Source organism: Pseudophryne corroboree (assembly GCF_028390025.1).
Source record: "Pseudophryne corroboree isolate aPseCor3 chromosome 3 unlocalized genomic scaffold, aPseCor3.hap2 SUPER_3_unloc_16, whole genome shotgun sequence".
NCBI classification, from domain to species: Eukaryota; Metazoa; Chordata; class Amphibia; order Anura; family Myobatrachidae; genus Pseudophryne; species Pseudophryne corroboree.
In genome coordinates this window covers 2,414,112-2,432,347 of record NW_026967504.1, presented here as the reverse complement: position 1 = coordinate 2,432,347, position 18,236 = coordinate 2,414,112, and the positions used below count along the sequence as shown (strand labels likewise).

Genomic DNA, 18,236 nt, shown 5'->3' with positions numbered 1-18,236 from the left:
CGCCCCCCCCCCCAGCGCCCTGCACCCATCAGTGACCGGAGTGTGAGGTGTGCATGAGGAGCAATGGCGCACAGCTGCAGTGCTGTGCATTACCTTGTTGAAGACCGAAGTCTTCTGCCGCCGATTTTCAGGACCATCTTCTTGCTTCTCGCTCTGTAAGGGGGACGGCGGCGCGGCTCCGGGACTGGACGATCGAGGTCGGGCCCTGTGTTCGATCCCTCTGGATCTAATGGTGTCCAGTAGCCTAAGAAGCCCAAGCTAGCTGCAAGCAGGTAGGTTCGCTTCTTCTCCCCTTAGTCCCTCGTAGCAGTGAGTCTGTTGCCAGCAGATCGCACTGAAAATAAAAAACCTAAAATATACTTTCTTTTTCTAGGAGCTCAGGAGAGCCTCCTAGTGTGCATCCAGCTCAGCCGGGCACAAGATTCTAACTGAGGTCTGGAGGAGGGTCATAAAGGGAGGAGCCAGAGCACACCAGGTAGTCCTAAAGCTTTCTTTAGTTGTGCCCAGTCTCCTGCGGAGCCGCTATTCCCCATGGTCCTTACGGAGTTCCCAGCATCCACTAGGACGTCAGAGAAATATACATATATATGTATATATGAATATGTGGATATATGAGTATCTTGTAGATAGATAGTAATATAATTTGTGGGATCATATTGTTCAGAGTCACGTGAACATTAATCTGGTGGGAATAAGAACATTGTTAAAACTTACCTTTTTAAGATATTAATAATACCAGATTTATATTTAATGTGATGGGTTTGAACTGATTATGGGGCGGGAACTCCACATCCCAAATCCTAGCCATCGCCCACTTCTTGAACTGGCCAATGGTCCCTGGTGCAGGACGTGTCCCACCCCCTAGCTAATGGGAGAGGAGTACACAGTGTCTATTGTATTATGTCTTGAGCTAGTGAATAAATATAGCTTGCAGAAGGCTTTGACACACAAGACTCTCTCTGAAAGACCTTCTCATTGAATGCTGAGGGCTGGATCCAGGACGCGCTTGCAAATCATCCCCACGTATGTATATTTCTCTGTAGCTATTTTGTTATCCATTCTGTTTGCCATTTGTCTCCATCTGTTCACTCTTGTTTGCGATTGTTCGCTATTGCTCATCTTATTCTCTGTTATTGTGTTAGATTTTGATGTTAGTTTGTAGCGTATAAATTGTATTGTTTTATCTTTTAAATATACTCATTTCCACGGTTTTTAAACTAACTGGTGTTGCGTTCACATTTCTGCAAGGGGCTCTCTGAGCGTCTCAATTGCTCAAACAGCATACACATTGTTAAGGTTTCCCAGCGTTACATCACTGCAGTACTTTATTATTAGGGGTTAGAGTTTAAGCATATCCTTACAGTGTGTTTAACATAACAAGGTTTAAAGGTCATCAACCGTGTGTGCGCCCCCTGTGTGTATTCTGTACACCCAGCGCAGCGTGTGTACGCTACTTGCATACCACGTGCAAAGTCTTTGTACGCAAATAGCGTGGTCTGGCGGCCATTACGGCTCCAAGGTGATTGTATATAGCTTTATGGTTAATGGTAATATTTGACATTATCAAGATCTTTCAGCCTTTCCGGGTAAGTTTTGTGATGTAGGCCATGCACCATTTTCGTTGCCCCTCTTTGTACACTCTCTAATGTATTTATATCTTTCTGGAGATATGGTCTCCAGAACTGGACACAGTATTCCAGATGGGGACGCACCAATGACCTATACAGTGGCATTATCACTTCTTTTTTCCTGATACTGATTCCTCTCCCTATGCAATGAAGCATCTGACTTGCCTTTCTCATTGCCTTGTTACATTGCTTTCCTGGCTTCAAGTCACTTAAAATAGTGACTCCTAGATCCCTTTCCTCCTCAGTAGTTTCCATTATAGTACCCTTGATACTATATTTAGCCTTTGGGTTTTTGAGACCCAAGTGCATGATTTTGCATTTTTTAGCATTAAACTGTAGTTGCCACATTTTTGACCATTTCTCAAGCCTACCTAGGTCATCAATCATTTGTTTTACCCCTCCCGGTGTGTCTACCCTGTTGCATATCTTTGTATCATCTGCAAAAAGGCATACCTTTCCTTCAATACCATCTGTAATGTCACCAACAAAGATATTAAAGAGAACTGGACCAAGTACAGATCCCTGGGGTACTCCACTGGTAACATCCTCCATAGATTGCACTCCATTCACTACAACGGTCTGTTTCCTATCCTGCAACCAGGTTCTTATCCATTTAGCTATTTTATAATCCACCTCCACACTTTCAAGTTTATTTAGCAGTCTGCGATGTGGGACAGTGTCAAATGCCTTACTAAAGTCTAGATATGCTACATCTACAGCTCCCCCTTGATCTATTATTTTCATCACAGAGTCAAAAAAGTCAATAAGATTTGTTTGGCATGATCTCCCACCAGTAAGTCCATGCTGTTTTGGATCCTGTAAGTTGTTTGATTTAATATATTCCACAACTATTTCTTTTAATAGTTTTTCCATTACTTTCCCTACTACTTGTCAGGAATCGACTCACCTCAGTTACATCTGTCCGTCGGTGCGGACTCTGTCCGGGGTCACTGCATGTCACTGTCATCCGTCACCCTGTCGTTGGATGTCGTCTCAGGCCTGGGAGCGCTCCTGATGTCAGCAGGCGTGTGAGCACGCCGCGTTCCTGCCGGGCCGCGGCATGGGCGCCGCCATGACAGTATCCTCCAGTGTAAGTTCGGCAGCCAATCCGGAGCTTGTCCGCACCTCCTTGTCTCACTCCAGCCAATACCTGCCGGTCAGGGGGTATATCAGGAGCTGCAGGGTGAGTCAGTGATTGTCCTGAACTTTGTGTCACTCCTGCGACCCATGTGTCTGGATCTGCTCTCCTGTTCCTCCGTGTTCCTGGATATTCTCCTGTTCCTCCATGTTCCTGGATATTCTCCTGGTCCTCCGTGTTCCTGGATATTCTCCTGGTCCTCCGTGTTCCTGGATATTCTCCTGTTCCTCTGTTACCTCCGTGGAACTACAAGCACCAGCATTACAGCAATACCTTTCTGGCTTCACACCTTCCACATCTACAGTGTGCTCCAGCTCTCAGCAGTAGAGACTCCCTCTCCAGGTGCATCCCGTCATCTCACCTGTGATTCAGCCTGCATGCTGCCTGTGTATTTCCAACAGTACAGTGGACATTAACATCAAGTCTCCTGCATTTGCTACCAGGTTTGCTACCATTATTTCCACCTCTGCTGGCTCCACGTTTTAAACTGTTCTGGTTTCCGTATTTGCTTTACTCAGTCATATACTTTGCCATAGACTCTCAGCTTCCAAGCTGCATCATTACCATTTGCCTTGTCATTTCCATTGCATTCTTTTTGTTTATTTTCTGCAAGTATTTCTGCTGCATTATTATCTGGACTTCCTTTGTTAATAAAACTACATTGTGCACATGTGCAGAAATCCAATCCAGCCTCCTCACTTCTTTCCTCCTACCTCCACTGACCCACTAGCGCCCCCTCCGGGGACACAAGCTAAACCGAATCTGACACTACTGATGTAAGGCTTACTGGTCTGTAGTTACTTGCTTCTTCCTTGCTTCCACTTTTGTGCAGTGGAACTACATTTGCTCTTTTCCAGTCCTCTGGAATAGCACCTGTATTTAGTGACTGGTTAAATAATTCTGTTAAAGGTGTAACCAGCACATCTTTTAGCTCTTTGAGTATCCTTGGGTGTATCCCATCTGGTCCCATTGATTTATCCACTTTTAGTTTTGAAAGTTCTGTTAGGACCTTCCCCTCTGTAAATGTATTTTCATCTACCTTATTTTTATGAATGTCCTTGCAACTTAACTGTGACCCTATCCCTTCCTCTGTAGTAAATACTGAGCAAAAATAATTATTTAAGTGATCTGCTATTGCCTTGTCTCCCTCCACCAAATGCTCACTCTGTCTTAAGTCTTATTATTCCTCCATTTGATTTTCTTCTTTCGCTTATATACTTTAAAAAAGTTTTGCCCCCTTTATCTACTGACTGGGACATTTTCTCCTCAGCTTCTGCCTTTGCACGTCTGATCACTTTCTTAGCATCCTTCCATCTGTCCAGATACACCTCTTTGTCATTATTATTTTGAGTCTGTTTGTATTTCCTAAAAGCCATCTTTTTTGCTTTCACACTAGTTGATACTTCTTTTGTGAACCACGCTGGCTTTCTTTTCCTGGTGTTTTTCCTAACCCTTTTGATACAAAGGTCTGTTGCACTTAGTATTGCACTTTTCAGTTTTTCCCACCTCTCCTGCACCCCTTCCAAGTTCCTCCAGTCCACCAATGAATCACTTAAACATCTCCCCATTTTTGCAAAGTCAGCATTTCTAAAATCCAACACCTTTGTTTTTGTGTGACAGGTGTGCAAGGGAACTTATGCCCCTTATTTATGCCAGTTTCCATAGGTTTCACCCCCCCCGCGCCCTGCAGTGCCTGTGTATGTATGGGAAACATGGCACGCTGCGTTCCAGCCAGCCACGCGGTACCTTTAGACGTCACTTTCTTGATTGAAGATATGTCTTCTAACACTCACCTGTCTTCTGACTTCTGGCTCTGTGAGGGGGGTGACAACGTCCTGTGGGAGTGAGCATCTAGGTACGGCTAGCATTCAGTTCCCTTCAGGAGCTAATGGTGTCCTGTCAGCGAGAAGCAGAGCCATGGAATTATTTAGGAAGTTGGTTCCTGCTTCTGCCACCTCAGTCCCACGAAGCAGGGAGTCTTATGCCAGCAGTTCTCCCTGAAAATAAAAAACCTAACATAAGTCTTTTCAGAGAAACTCAGTAGAGCTCCTCAGAGTATATCCAGTCTGCCTGGGCACATTTCTAAAACGGAGGTCTGGAGGAGGGGTATAGAGGGAGGAGACAGTTCACACCCTTGAAAAGTCTTGAAGTGCCCATGGCTCCTGCGGAACCGTCTATACCCCATGGCACTGAAGTGGACCCCAGCATCCTCTAGGACGTATGAGAAATTGGCGTTTCAGATTCTGCTACAAATGCTGAGCTTTATGATAATGCCACGGTTCTCTTTTCAGAAACTTTCACCGAAGGCTTCTGCCGCTGACCTTCTTATTGATAGGATCCATAGACTCCCAAAGTCCACACAGGCCCCTATCCAAGCACAGAGGGACAGTCTGCTCAGGGTCCACTTTTTTCATATTAAAGAACACATTCTACAGGCTGCTTTGCCTTCCTCATCCACAGCTGAGTGCCTGGATAATCTGCAGATATTTCTCCTGTGACGCTAGCCAAAAGGCGTCTATTCCACCCAAGGAAATGTACAATACAAATGGGTATTTCCTACTAAGGTTATTGTAATGCGAAACAGCGCCTTCACAGTGATACCTTCACCCGAGGATGGCCCTGGTATTCTGAAAAAATAGGATTTTAATACCTACCGGTAAATCATTTTCTCGTAGTCCGTATGGGATACTGGGATGGTCTTAGTACCATGGGGTATAGATGGAGTCCATTGGAGCCTGGCACTTTAAAACTTCTACAGAGTGTGCTGGCTCCTTCCCTCTATGCCCCTCCTGTAGACTCTTTCTAGGAAAACTGTGCCCGAGGAGACGGACATACTTTGAGAGGAGGAAAAGAGACAAGAAAGTGGTGAGAGAACGAACCAGCACACAAGATAACAAGAGGATAGCAACACTAACCACAACTTGAAAATAGGGACAGCAAAAGCAGACCCAAACTACAACACACAAGAACAACTCGTGCTGGAAAATATCAAAGCACAGAGGCGGGCGCCCAGTATCCCCTATGGACTACGAGAAAAGGATTTACCGGTAGGTATTAAAATGCTATTTTCTCTAATGTCCAAGGGGATACTGGGATGGTCTTAGTACCATGGGGAAGTTCCAAAACTCCAAACCAGGCGGGAGAGTGCAGAGACCCCATCAAAACTGATTGACCAAACTGAAGATTCTCAGATTCTCAGTAGCTAAGGTGTTGAACCTTTAAAAACTTTACAGCGTGTTCGAACCCAACCAAGTAGCTGCCCAGCATAACTGCAAAGCCGAGACACCCCGGTCAGCCACCTAGGAAGAACCCACTGACCGTGTGGAGTGGACCTGAACAGACCTCGGCAGCGGCAAAGCCGCCAATGAGTGAGCCTGCTGGATCGTAAGCTTGATCCAACACACAATAGACTGCTTTGAAGCATCATAGAGAACAAAAAGCGGGTCTGATTTTCTGAGATGAGCTGGCCTCTTGACATAAATCTCCAAAACCCGAACCACGTCCAAGGACATTGGTGTAACAGACATGCCAGTGACAACCAGAACCATCGGCTAATTTATATGAAATGCTGACACCACCTTAGGCAAGAATGTCTAGCGAGTTTTAAGCACCGCTCTATCCTCATGAAATACCAGAGAAGGACTCTTAAAGGATAAGGCCCCTAATTCCAAAACACACCTCACTGAGGCCAAGGCCAACAACATGATAGCCTGCCATGTCAAATACTCCACGTCCACCTTGTGGAAAGGTTCAATCAAACCGATTGGAGAAGGGCCAGAACCAAATTGAGAACTCACGGCGCTGTGAGAGGCACAAAGGGTGGTCAACTATGAAGGACACCTGTCAAGAACATCTGGACCACTGGAAGAACAGCCAATTGTTCCCTGGAAGAAAAAGACAAGGCTGAGATTTGAGCTGTTATGGAGCCTAAACGTAGGCCCACATCAACAACAGCCTGCAGGAAGTGCAAGAAATGTCCCAGATGAAAATCCACAGCAGAATACTGATGACCCTCAAACCAAGAGACACATTTCTTCCATATGCGATGGGTCACTGCTATGGTGGCCAATCCCGGGATCGGTGGGATCCCGGGATTTAGGGCCCAAAATTGCCGGTATTCAATCCCGGGGTTTGAGGGATCAGTGTTGAGCGTCCACAGGACACTCAGATGCTGCCCAGCGTCCTCCTTCCAGACCCCCAGCGCAGCGTGAGAGGTCACGCTGCATGTTCAGCCGCCAGCAGCGTTCAAAGGATGTTCCCCTCCCGCCCGCCCCCGGTATATGGTGAGTTATATGTGCGGGGCAGGGTGGGGCGAGGGGGCGGCCACCTAGCTAAAAGTCAATCCCGGGTATCCCGGTATTGGCCATTTTTCAATCCCGATACCCGGGATTGAGAAAAATGCCCCCCATCAGCAACCACCATAAGATGGAAATCCTGGCGTTTTGTGAATGGCATATCATCTGGCGCATGTGCAGATGTGACCCAGACCATTTGTCCAGCAGATCCAGCTGGAATGGTCATGCGCGGAATCTTCCGTACCGAATTGCGTCATAGGAGGCCATCATCTTTCCCAGTAAGCTAATGCAAAGATGTACCGAGATTTTGTTCAACTTCAAAATGGAACGTACCATCATCTGAATTATCTTTGCCTTGTCCATAGGAAGGAACACCTTCTGAGACACCGTATCCAATATCATTACCAGGAACTGAAGCCTCTGCGTAGGTTCTAGGTGGGATTTCTGCAGATTGAGAATCCACCCATAATCCGTGAGTAGTCGTGTTTGAAGGCTGATCTTTTCCATCAACTGTGCTCTGAATATAGCCATTATGAGGAGATCGTCCAAGTATGGAACGATGTTCACTTCTTGCTTGCGGAGTTGCAGCAACATCTCTGCCATCACCCCTGATAACACCCTCAGTGCCGTTGATAGACCGAAAGGCAAGGCCTGGACCTGGTAGTGACTGTCCTGCAGTGCAAACCTGAGGTAAGCCTGAAGGAGGTGGCCATATTGGGATGTGAAGATACGCATCCTTAATATCCAGAGAAACCAAGAATTCCCCTTCTTCCATGTCACACTTGGCTTGAGTTGGGGATCTGACGACTGAAAATTGACTGAGGGAGCAGCTATCGGCAAAGGAAGGAAACAAGGTGGCTGAATGCAGTTCTTACTCATGGATTGAAGACTTAGGCCCGAAGATGTAGAGGGGTAGGCAATGAGGACAATGACCCGGAATGATACACTGAAGAAAGAGGAATCCAGTTTTAATGAGACCTCAATCATACACAACGACTAGGGGGTAAATTTACTAAGGTGGGAGATTTTTAGAACTGGTGATGTTGCCCATGGCAACCAATCAGATTCTACTTACCATTTATCTAGCTGCTTCTAGCAGATAATAGATATAATCTGATTGGTTGCTATGGGCAACATCACTAGTTCTAAAAATCTTCCACCTTAGTAAATTTACCCCACGGAGAGAAGTCTGAGTGAATTCTGAAAAACGAAAGGTTAGTGACTTGTAAACGATGCTGAAGAAGTGACTTGTGATTTTTAAACAATGCTGAAGAGAGGATCACTGTGAGCACCATCATCAAATGGAGACCCTCTACCAGATAGATGGCCCAGTGGGCAGGTGGACTGGGAGCAAAGGACTGCAATAACAAAACTGACCACCAGGCGGAACCAGGATACCAGGGGTTAACCTGGGAGCGCAGGGCGCCTTACAGCAGCAAGTAACTTGAAGTACTGGCAACATAGCTAAGCATCAACCCCTTTTTATAAGGGAAGCCTGTACCGGATTGGCTGGACACGAACTGGGATACCTATTGACTTTGAGATTGGTCTCTAACATGGTGGCTCCCTGCACAGAGGACACATGTGGAACAAGCACACAGCCACTACCTCTGGCCTCAGCCTCCCAGACGCCACACTCCTGCAACATGACACTTGGAAACAGATACCTCCGGCTGCCATGCTCCACTCCCCAGGACCCAGACCCAGCCTCCAGGTGCCTGGCAGCCGCACCGGAGGAGCTTGCTGCTGTAGGTCCTATCCATCGCAGCGACACCAGCCAGCTAAGAGGAAGGCCACAGGGACCAGAACCGGTGGTAAGACTCCGGATGCTGACAGTACCCCTCTTTTTAGGGTGATCTCCGAACACCCACGCTGCTTAGTGGGATTCTTGGCATGAAAGGCACAAATCAGTCTTGGAGCATGAACATCCTCTGCAGCCACCCAAGATCTTTCCTTCGGACCATATCCTCTCCAGTCTATGAGATACTGGAGACGACCATGGGGGTAATTCTGAGTTGACGCAGCAGGAAATTTTTTTAGCAGTTGGTCAAATCCATGTGCACTGCAGGGAAAGCAGATATAATATGTGCAGAGAGAGATAGATTTGGGTGTGGTGAGTTCAATCTGCAATCTAAATTGCAGTGTAAAAATAAAGCAGCCAGTATTTACCCGGCACAGAAACAAAATAACCCACCCAAATCTAACTCTCTCTGCAAATGTTATATCTGCCCCCCCTGCAGTGCACATGGTTTTGCCCAACTGCTAACAAATTTCCTGCTGCGATTAACTTGGAATTACCCCCCATACCTCTTGCGGAAGTCAAGAAACTTATGAACCTCGAATTCCTAATTTTGAGCAGCTTGAACCTTGGGAGGTTAAGGGAAAGCTGCCCCAAATTATTTAGTTCAAGAGGCTTTAGTAGAGAAATGTGAAAGGTATTGGGAATTTTCAAATAGGGAGACAGTTTCACCTTGTAAGAAACAGAATTCAACACTGTTTTAATAGGATACGGACCGATGAATCTTGGAGCAAACTTTTTGGTAGGACCTTTGAGTCTGAGGTTTCTGGTGGATATCCAAACACGATCTCCAACTTTGAGACTAGGAACATCCCTATGTTTCCGATCAGCGTAGGTCTTTTATTTCTGGGAAGTCTTAAGTAGCGCCTTATGAATTTGTCTCGAAAATCTTAGTGAACTTACGAAGAGCGGATTCAGCAGCAGGAACCTCAAGAGGTGGGAGAGATTAGAAGGAAGGAACTCGTGGATGAAAACTATAAGGAGTGGAATTGGTAGAAGAATGATATAGATTATTGTATGCAAACTCAGCAAATGGGAGGTAATTTATCCAGTCTTCCTGAGCAGGAGACATGAACATCCATAAGAAAGTTTCCAGATCTTGGTTGACTCTTTCAGTCTGTCCGTCAATCTGGGGATGGTAGGCTGAGAACTTGATTTCTAGGACAGAGCTGAGAGCTTTCCAGAACTTGGCGACGAATTGAGGACCCTGATCAGAAACTATTTCCTGTGGAAGGCCATGCAAATGAAAAATCTATGAGAAAAACAATTTGGATAGCTGAGGAGCAGAGGGAAGACCGGTGAGGGGTATGAAGTGAGCCATTTTCAAAAATCATTCCACAATGACCCAAATGGTGTTGTGCCCTCTGGAGACTGGCAAATCGGTTATGAAATCCATAGAGATGTGAGTCCAAGGGTTTTGATGTGTTGGAAGTGGATGAAGAAGACCCAAGGGAGATGTTCGTGGGCTTTTATGTTGAACACACTTGGAACAGGCTGCTACAAATTCAAAGACATCCGTTTTAAGATGAGGCCACCAGTAGAATCGCTGAATGAACTTGAGAGTCTTAAGACCACCGGCATGACCCATGAAAGATGAAGAATGAGCCCACGTAAGCAATTTCCTGGAAAATTCTGGTGCTACAAAAGTTCTCCCCGGAGGAGGTAGAGGAACAGTATGAGTTGAAGCAAATGAAGCCGGATTTAGAATAAATTGTTTCTCAGAGGAGTTGAGTGAATCATTTGTTTGAAAAGAACCAGAAATTGCATCTGCTCTTTGATTTAAGGTTCCTGGGTGGTTAAAGAGTTTGAAGGAGAACCGAGAGAACAAGAGAGCCCACCTGGCTTGCCATGGGTTTAAACAACAAGTTTACACAATGGGTTTTAGCCATCATGGAAGGACTTGGAGGAGAAGATGGAATGGAAGAAGATTCTGAATGATCAGGACTGGGACTCAATGTTAGTTGATTAGGAAGACGAAAAGGTCTCAAGTCAGTTTGAGAGGTTTCCTGTTGAGGACGAGGTTTAGCTTTCTTATGAGATGATTTTCCAGTTCTGCCCATTCTTCAGCATAACATTACGGAGATTAGAGAACATGGTCCGGAGGCCAGTAGCGACATAGCAGAAGTATTGAAGTGTGGAAGTAGGGAGGCATCAGTGAGCATAGACCCCCAGTGGCCATCGGTTACAGAAACATTGTGAGGTCAGTTGTTTATGGGTAATAGAAAGAAGATGCCATCCTTGAGCGGTAAAGTGATACGTCGTAGCTATACTGATGACCCAAGAGCTCTAAATGGATCTTACGGGGATCGAGGGGAGCATTAGGAAAAAAAACCCAGCAGCAGTCAAACAGTACAGAGGATGTAGTCAGCACAGTCTGCCACCAGTGGGAGTCGACAGAGCAGGAGTGGAGGCCAGGCAATAATAATAATAATAAAAGCAGTTCAGACGACCACTCACTACCCAGGTAGGGCCGCAACGGTAGAAGTCCCTGATAGAAATCACTGAGTCTGTAGTGAAGGGCACTGATCATTATTATTATTATTATCCTTTATTTATATGGCGCCACAAGGGTTCCGCAGCGCCCAATTACAGAGTACATATGCACATAATCAAAACAGGAAAACAGTGACTTACAATTGAAGACAATTTAGGACAAGTACAGGGTAACTAAGCATAACTACACCAGTAAATGACAGAGATAAGTTCCAGGTGGCCAAAAAAACTGCGTGATTTGGGCAGTTGAGGATTATTAAAGTAAGAAAAGGATAAGCACATGAGGGAAGAGGGCCCTACTCGTGAGAGCTTACATTCTAAGGGGAGGGGTAGACAGACAGGAGTGACACAGATGGGGTACATAGAGAACGTGGAACAGAGGGTTAGGATGAGATTTGGCTGGGTTTGGTAAAGAAATTGGTCTTAAGAGCCCGTTTTAAGTTTTGTAGAGCGGTGGAGAGTCTGAGGGGGACTGGTAAAGAATTCCAGAGGAAGGGAGCAGCACGTGAATAATCTTGTCGATAGGAGTGGGAGGAAGTAATCAGAAGACATTAGAGCCGGCGTGCATTAGCAGAGCGAAGAGGATGGGTGGGCGAGTAAAGGGAGATAAGGTCAGAGATGTAAATGGGAGAGGAGTAGGTGAGTGCTTTGTAAGTGAGTGTGAGAAGTTTGAATTGGATTCTGAAAGGGAAGGGAAGCCAGTGAAGGGCTTGTAGGAGAGGGGAGGTGGACGTAGTGCGTTTGGTGAGGAAAATAAGCCGGGCAGCAGCATTGAGGATAGATTGGAGTGGAGAGAGGTAATTGTCAGGGAGGCCAGTTAGGAGGAGATTACAGTAGTCCAGTCTGGAAATAATCAGTGAGTGAATAATGATCTTAGTGGCATCCTGGGTGAGAAAAGGTCTGATTCTGGAAATGTTTTTGAGATGAAAATGACAGGTTTGTGAGAGGTGCTGAATGTGTGGTTTGAAGGAGAGGGAGGAGTCAAGGATTACACCAAGACAGCGTACTTGGGGGCTAGAGGAGATAGTCGTGCCATCAATGGATAATGAGATAGTGGGAGGTGAGGTTGTGCGGGAGGGTGGGAAGATGATCAGCTCAGTCTTAGACATGTTGAGTTTAAGAAAGCGCTGGGACATCCAGGAAGAGATAGCAGAGGAGAGGTAGATTTGAGTGTCATCAGCATAGAGGTGATCCTGGAAATTAAAAGAACTAATGAGTTCACCTATAGAGAGAGAAAAGGAGAGGACCAAGAACAGAGCCTTGGGAGACACCAACAGTTAGTGGAAGTGGGGGCGAGGTAGCATCATGAGAGGAGACATAAAAGGAACGATCAGAGAGGTAGGAGGACAGCCAGGAGAGGGCAGTATCACGCAGACCAATGGAGTGAAGGATTTGCAGAAGGAGAGGGTGGTCCACAGTGTCAAAAGCAGCATAGAGGTCAAGAAGAATAAGCAGAGAGTAGTGGCCCTTAGATTTGGCGGCATGGAGGTCATTGTAGACTTTTGTGAGGGCAGTTTCAGTGGAGTGGAGAGAGCGGAAACCAGACTGGAATGGGTCAAGCAGTGAGTGAGAGGAAAGAAAGACAGTGGGGCAATTATAGACAATACGCTCAAGAAGTTTGGAGGCAAAGGGGAGGAGAGAGATGGGTCGACTTAGTATGAGTTTCCAATTGTTCCTTTATCCATAATATAATGTCAATACTAATGGTAGTCTAACTAATATAAATGTATGATCAATATAGTTTTAAGCGTTCTAGCATACGCAGCAATGTTAAATGTTTTTAGTGCACACATTATTATGTTTTAATCATTGCACATTCCGTATCATTCCAGCCCGGGGCGAGGGTTCCGTCATGCACCTGGTTGCCAGGACACGCTGGTCGCCTAGGCGACGCTACCAACCCTGGTCTCCAGGAAGCCGACGTCTCCACGACTCCAGGGCGGAAGTACGTCATCACGCAGCACTGTAAAGCCAGGCCGGGGGTGTGTCCCAAGCCTGGGGCCGGGAGCTCGTCCCGTTCGCGGGTCTTCTTCTTCTGTATAAAAGGTATGTTGTGTTCACTTATTTTGTTGTATCACCTTGAAAAAGGGGCGTTGTGGCCCCGAAACGTCGGACACTGAGTGATGAAATAAATGCACTTTACTGACTGTGAGTATACCCGTGAGTGCCGCCGCTGCTGGGCTTGTTATATATATATATATATATATATATATCTAAGAGGATAGAATTTGATCGGTGTTGTTACACTGTTTTGTTGGCAGGTTACTTGATACTTTTGTCCCCATTGGTTACTATAGGTCACGTGGACGAGGTTCTCTCCATGTCCCCGGACATAGCGTGTGTTAGATGACGTCACTTTGATGCACTGGAGCATGCGACGGATGGCGACATGGACGGTTCCACCAGGTATATTAACAACACGGGACGTGCACATGCGTGTAGATGGTGACACTAAAACTACTAGATGATCATTGTGAATGTCTGAGGTATTGATACAATATAAATTTGTTGAGATATTGGCCCTCATTCCGAGTCATTCGCTAGTTCTTTTTCATCGCATCTCAGTGAAAATCCGCTTAGTACGCATGCGCAATGTTCGCACTGCGACTGCGCCAAGTAATTTTGCTATGAAGAAAGGATTTTTACTCACGGCTTTTTCTTCGCTCCGGCGATCGTAGTGTGATTGACAGGAAATGGGTGTTACTGGGCGGAAACACGGCGTTTTATGGGCGTGTGGCTGAAAACGCTACCGTTTCCGGAAAAAACGCAGGAGTGGCCGGAGAAACGGGGGAGTGTCTGAGCGAACGCTGGGTGTGTTTGTGACGTCAAACCAGGAACGACAAGCACTGAACTGATCGCACAGGCAGAGTAAGGTTGAAGTTACTCAGAAACTGCAAAGTAGTTTGTAATCGCAATATTGCGAATACATCGGTCGCAATTTTAAGAAGCTAAGATACACTCCCAGTAGGCGTAGGCTTAGCATGTGTAAATCTGCTAAATTTGCCTTGCGACCGATCAACTCGGAATGAGGGCCATTGTTTCTTTTTCAGATGGAACCATGGGTTGTGCACGTGATGCGACTGGCATAAGGGAGCGACTGGTTTTGGCTGAGACCGGCATTTGTTTGTTGGTGATCCCTTGTAGACAGTGAGTAGTATCCACCTACAGTGGAAGAAGCATGGACACCAAGAATCTCAGCGGCAGAACTGTGGGTGAAAGTAGATCATGACAAATCGGGACCACAGGCATTTAGGGCGCCTAGCAACCACCAATCGTACCAAACGCATCAGGAACTGCACCAACAGTACAATGCCGGACCCAGCCAAACAGTCCCACAGTCCCAGATCTGGTGAATTGGAGGGCCACGTGAGATGTGGTACATCAGACTGGTGCTCTGAAAACCAATCCAAGCCTTTCGGCCACTGTTCCGCCGCTGAGAGCATACCTAAAGTTTAACACTAATGCGATAGCTGTTTTTATGGTAATTATTTTGAGCCATAGAGTAGGACCTGCAGTATAGTGGGGACACAATTATGTATGTAGTAAGGCTACTGGGAGACCTTAGATTGAGAAATATTGGATCTGACCATTACATTCCCTAAAGTCATAACCTCAGAACTGCACAGAGAAGGAACTATTATTCACAAGTAATTAGGAATGTGTTCATCATGAACAAGTCCACAATTACCGTCTGAAGGTTACACAATTATTTCAGGTCTACACAATTGATATTTGAGGATAAAGCCTTTAACAGAAAACACCCCTGAAGAAGTCACTATTGATGAAACGCGTTGGTGACATGCAATTTGGATTTAGAGTGAAATGGAGTGGATAAGAACAAGCCCGCCCATGCAAGGGTGACAACAAGTGCAAAACGCTTGTCTTCTGATTATACAGATATGTACTTGTGATAAGCTTTTAATCTGTTTTACTTGAAGTTCTAGATTTAAAATTCATTTTATTTCTAAATATTATACGAATTGTATTTGGTGAGCTCAGGTCTACTGTATAGCAGGAAATATTTCATACCTGCATCATCTAACAAAATGCATATAAATTAGGCACTCCACAAAAAACAATACTACTTATATTATATACATACATATATACACATTTATATATAATCACTAATAATAAACTTCTGCTTGTTACTTTTAATAACATTATAGTGTTGTGTGTAATAACTCTCTACATGTGATATTTGTCATGGATAGCCTTGTGTTAGAAACACCCAACTGAGAACAGGGCTGATGGCGGAGGAGGGTGTAGGATAAGATATTGCTGTAGTGACTGAGTAATGAGAATATGTGACTTCTGTAATAAGTGTTTATTACTCACCTGTGCTGGTATCTGTAGGGATCTCCTCCTCCTTACACTGCTGATCACCCCTCACATACGTCTCTTCTTCTCCCTCTATATCTTCTGCCTTCATATCAGTCACATACGTCTCTTCTTCTCCCTCTATATCTTCTGCCTTTATATCAGTCACATACGTCTCTTCTTCTCCCTCTATATCTTCTGCCTTTATATCAGACACATACATCTCTTCTTCTCCCTCTATATCTTCTGCCTTTATATCAGTCACATACGTCTCTTCTTCTTCCTCTGTATCTTTTGCCTTTATATCAGTCACATACGTCTCTTCTTCTCCCTCTATATCTTCTGCCTTTATATCAGTCACATATGTCTCTTCTTCTCCCTCAATATCTTCTGCCTTTATATCAGTCACATACGTCTCTTCTTCTCCCTCTGTATCTTCTGCCTTCATATCAGTCACATACGTCTCTTCTTCTCCCTCTATATCTTCTGCCTTTATATCAGTCACATACGTCTCTTCTTCTCCCTCTATATCTTCTGCCTTTATATCAGTCACATACGTCTCTTCTTCTGCCTCTATATCTTCTGCCTTTATATCAGTCACATACGTCTCTTCTTCTCCCTCTGTATCGTCTATTTTAATATCAGACAGACGTTCTTCCTAAATAACCAAAAAATAATACAACGGCATTTGCATAGTGTTAGATTAAACTGAGGTGAAACAGTATAATATCAGTGTATAATACACACAGCTCCTCTACAGATCATATAGTGACAGTCACTTTGCAATATTGGTGAGACCCTAAATCCCACCTACCTGATCCTCCTGTGGGATCCTGGGATTCTCCTCTGTACAATCCTGGGAATACAGAGGACAGGAACATCTCTCTGGGGTATCTCTTTTACTAGGCCCATCTGTAGGAGACACACAGTGACTGAGTACAGTGTATAAATGTGATTATCAGATGATGTGTGTATATAGGGGGCCCCCATACCTGCTCTCCCCTGTACAATACATGACAGTCTCCTCTTACCCAGTGATGTGAGGGGCCGGTGATTCTCCATCATCACGTCCTTGTACAGACCCCTGTATTCCTCTATATACTCCCCCTCCTGCATGAAGACACAGACAGTGACATCCTGACACCTTATAGGAACCTGACACACACAGTGATACAGTCATCACCCAGACACATTCACTGGTGTTACTGTATAATGTCCCATTCCCAGCAGTCACCTCTCCAGTCATCACCCAGACACGTCCCCTGCTGTTACTGTATAATGCCCCATTCCCAGCAGTCACCTCTCCAGTCATCACCCAGACACGTCCCCTGGTGTTACTGTATAATGCCCCATTCCCAGCAGTCACCTCTCCAGTCATCACCCGGACACATCCCCCGGTGTTACTGTATAATGCCCCATTCCCAGCAGTCACCTCTCCAGTCATCACCCAGACACATCCCCTGGTGCTACTGTATAATGCCCCATTTCCAGAAGTCACCTCTACAGTCATCATCCAGACACATCCCCTGGTGCTACTGTATAATGCCCCATTTCCAGAAGTCACCTCTACAGTCATCATCCAGACACATTGCCTGGTGTTACTGTATAATGTCCTATTCCCAGCAGTCACCTCTCCAGTCATCACCCAGACACATCCCCCGGTGTTACTGTATAATGCCCCATTCCCAGCAGTCACCTCTCCAGTCATCTCCCAGACACGTCCCCGGTGTTACTGTATAATGTCCCATTCCCAGCAGTCACCTCTCCAGTCATCGCCCAGACACATCCCCTGGTGTTACTGTATAAATGTCCCATTCCCAGCAGTCACCTCTCCAGTCATCACCCACGCACGTCCCCCGATGTTACTGTATAATGTCAAGGGGTCAACTTGCTGGGGGTAGCTTGCGTGGAATTTAATAAGTGTGGAATAAAGAAGTGTGTTATCTGAATAGTTAAAAAAACAGTTGAACAAACATTGAGCACCATCAAGGAAAGGTAATTTACTTAAACAACTTATTCCTACACAACTTAACCCAAAATTATCTCACAAATCACCACAGCATGTTCATCAAACTATTGTTTCTTATTTCAATTCATGGAATTCTCACCAAATGTAACACATTCTACACTTACCCTAAAACTCACCCCTCTGTGCACATTACAGCTTCTATTCTCCACTCCCCTCTTCTATCCACTCATGAGCTTTATACGTACTTCTCTGCAAGTACTTTGACAACCACAATTGGCCACCAGAATAAACACTCGCAAACATCCACCAATATTTACCTCACTCTTCTGTTTTTATTAGCTGGTGCCATATCATCAAATCCAGGCCCCAACCACCTGTCCCTCTCACACTCAGCTATCTCAAAACAACATAGAAATCCATCTAACCTCATAAATATCACGTGTCTCCCATCCCCCTCCAAGTCACTAAAATGTGGCTTATGGAATGCAAGCTCTGTTTGTAACAAATTAACATCCATCCATGACCTCTTCATATCTCACAACTTTAATCTGCTGGCTATAACAGAAACCTGGCTCACACAATCAGACACAGCCTA

General features: G+C 45.4%; 1 protein-coding gene across 1 annotated transcript; it reads right to left on the bottom strand.

Annotated features, from left to right (window-relative positions):
• Positions 1–3,280: 3,280 nt before the first annotated feature.
• Positions 3,281–17,990, bottom strand: LOC134983478 (retinitis pigmentosa 1-like 1 protein). The gene is made up of 4 exons (XM_063949147.1): positions 17,959–17,990; positions 16,487–16,568; positions 15,697–16,330; positions 3,281–3,408 (listed from the first exon to the last, which is right to left on the bottom strand). The coding sequence occupies exons 1-4, from the start codon at positions 17,988–17,990 to the stop codon at positions 3,281–3,283; spliced, it is 876 nt and encodes a 291-aa protein (XP_063805217.1).
• Between the last annotated feature and the right edge of the window lie 246 nt (positions 17,991–18,236).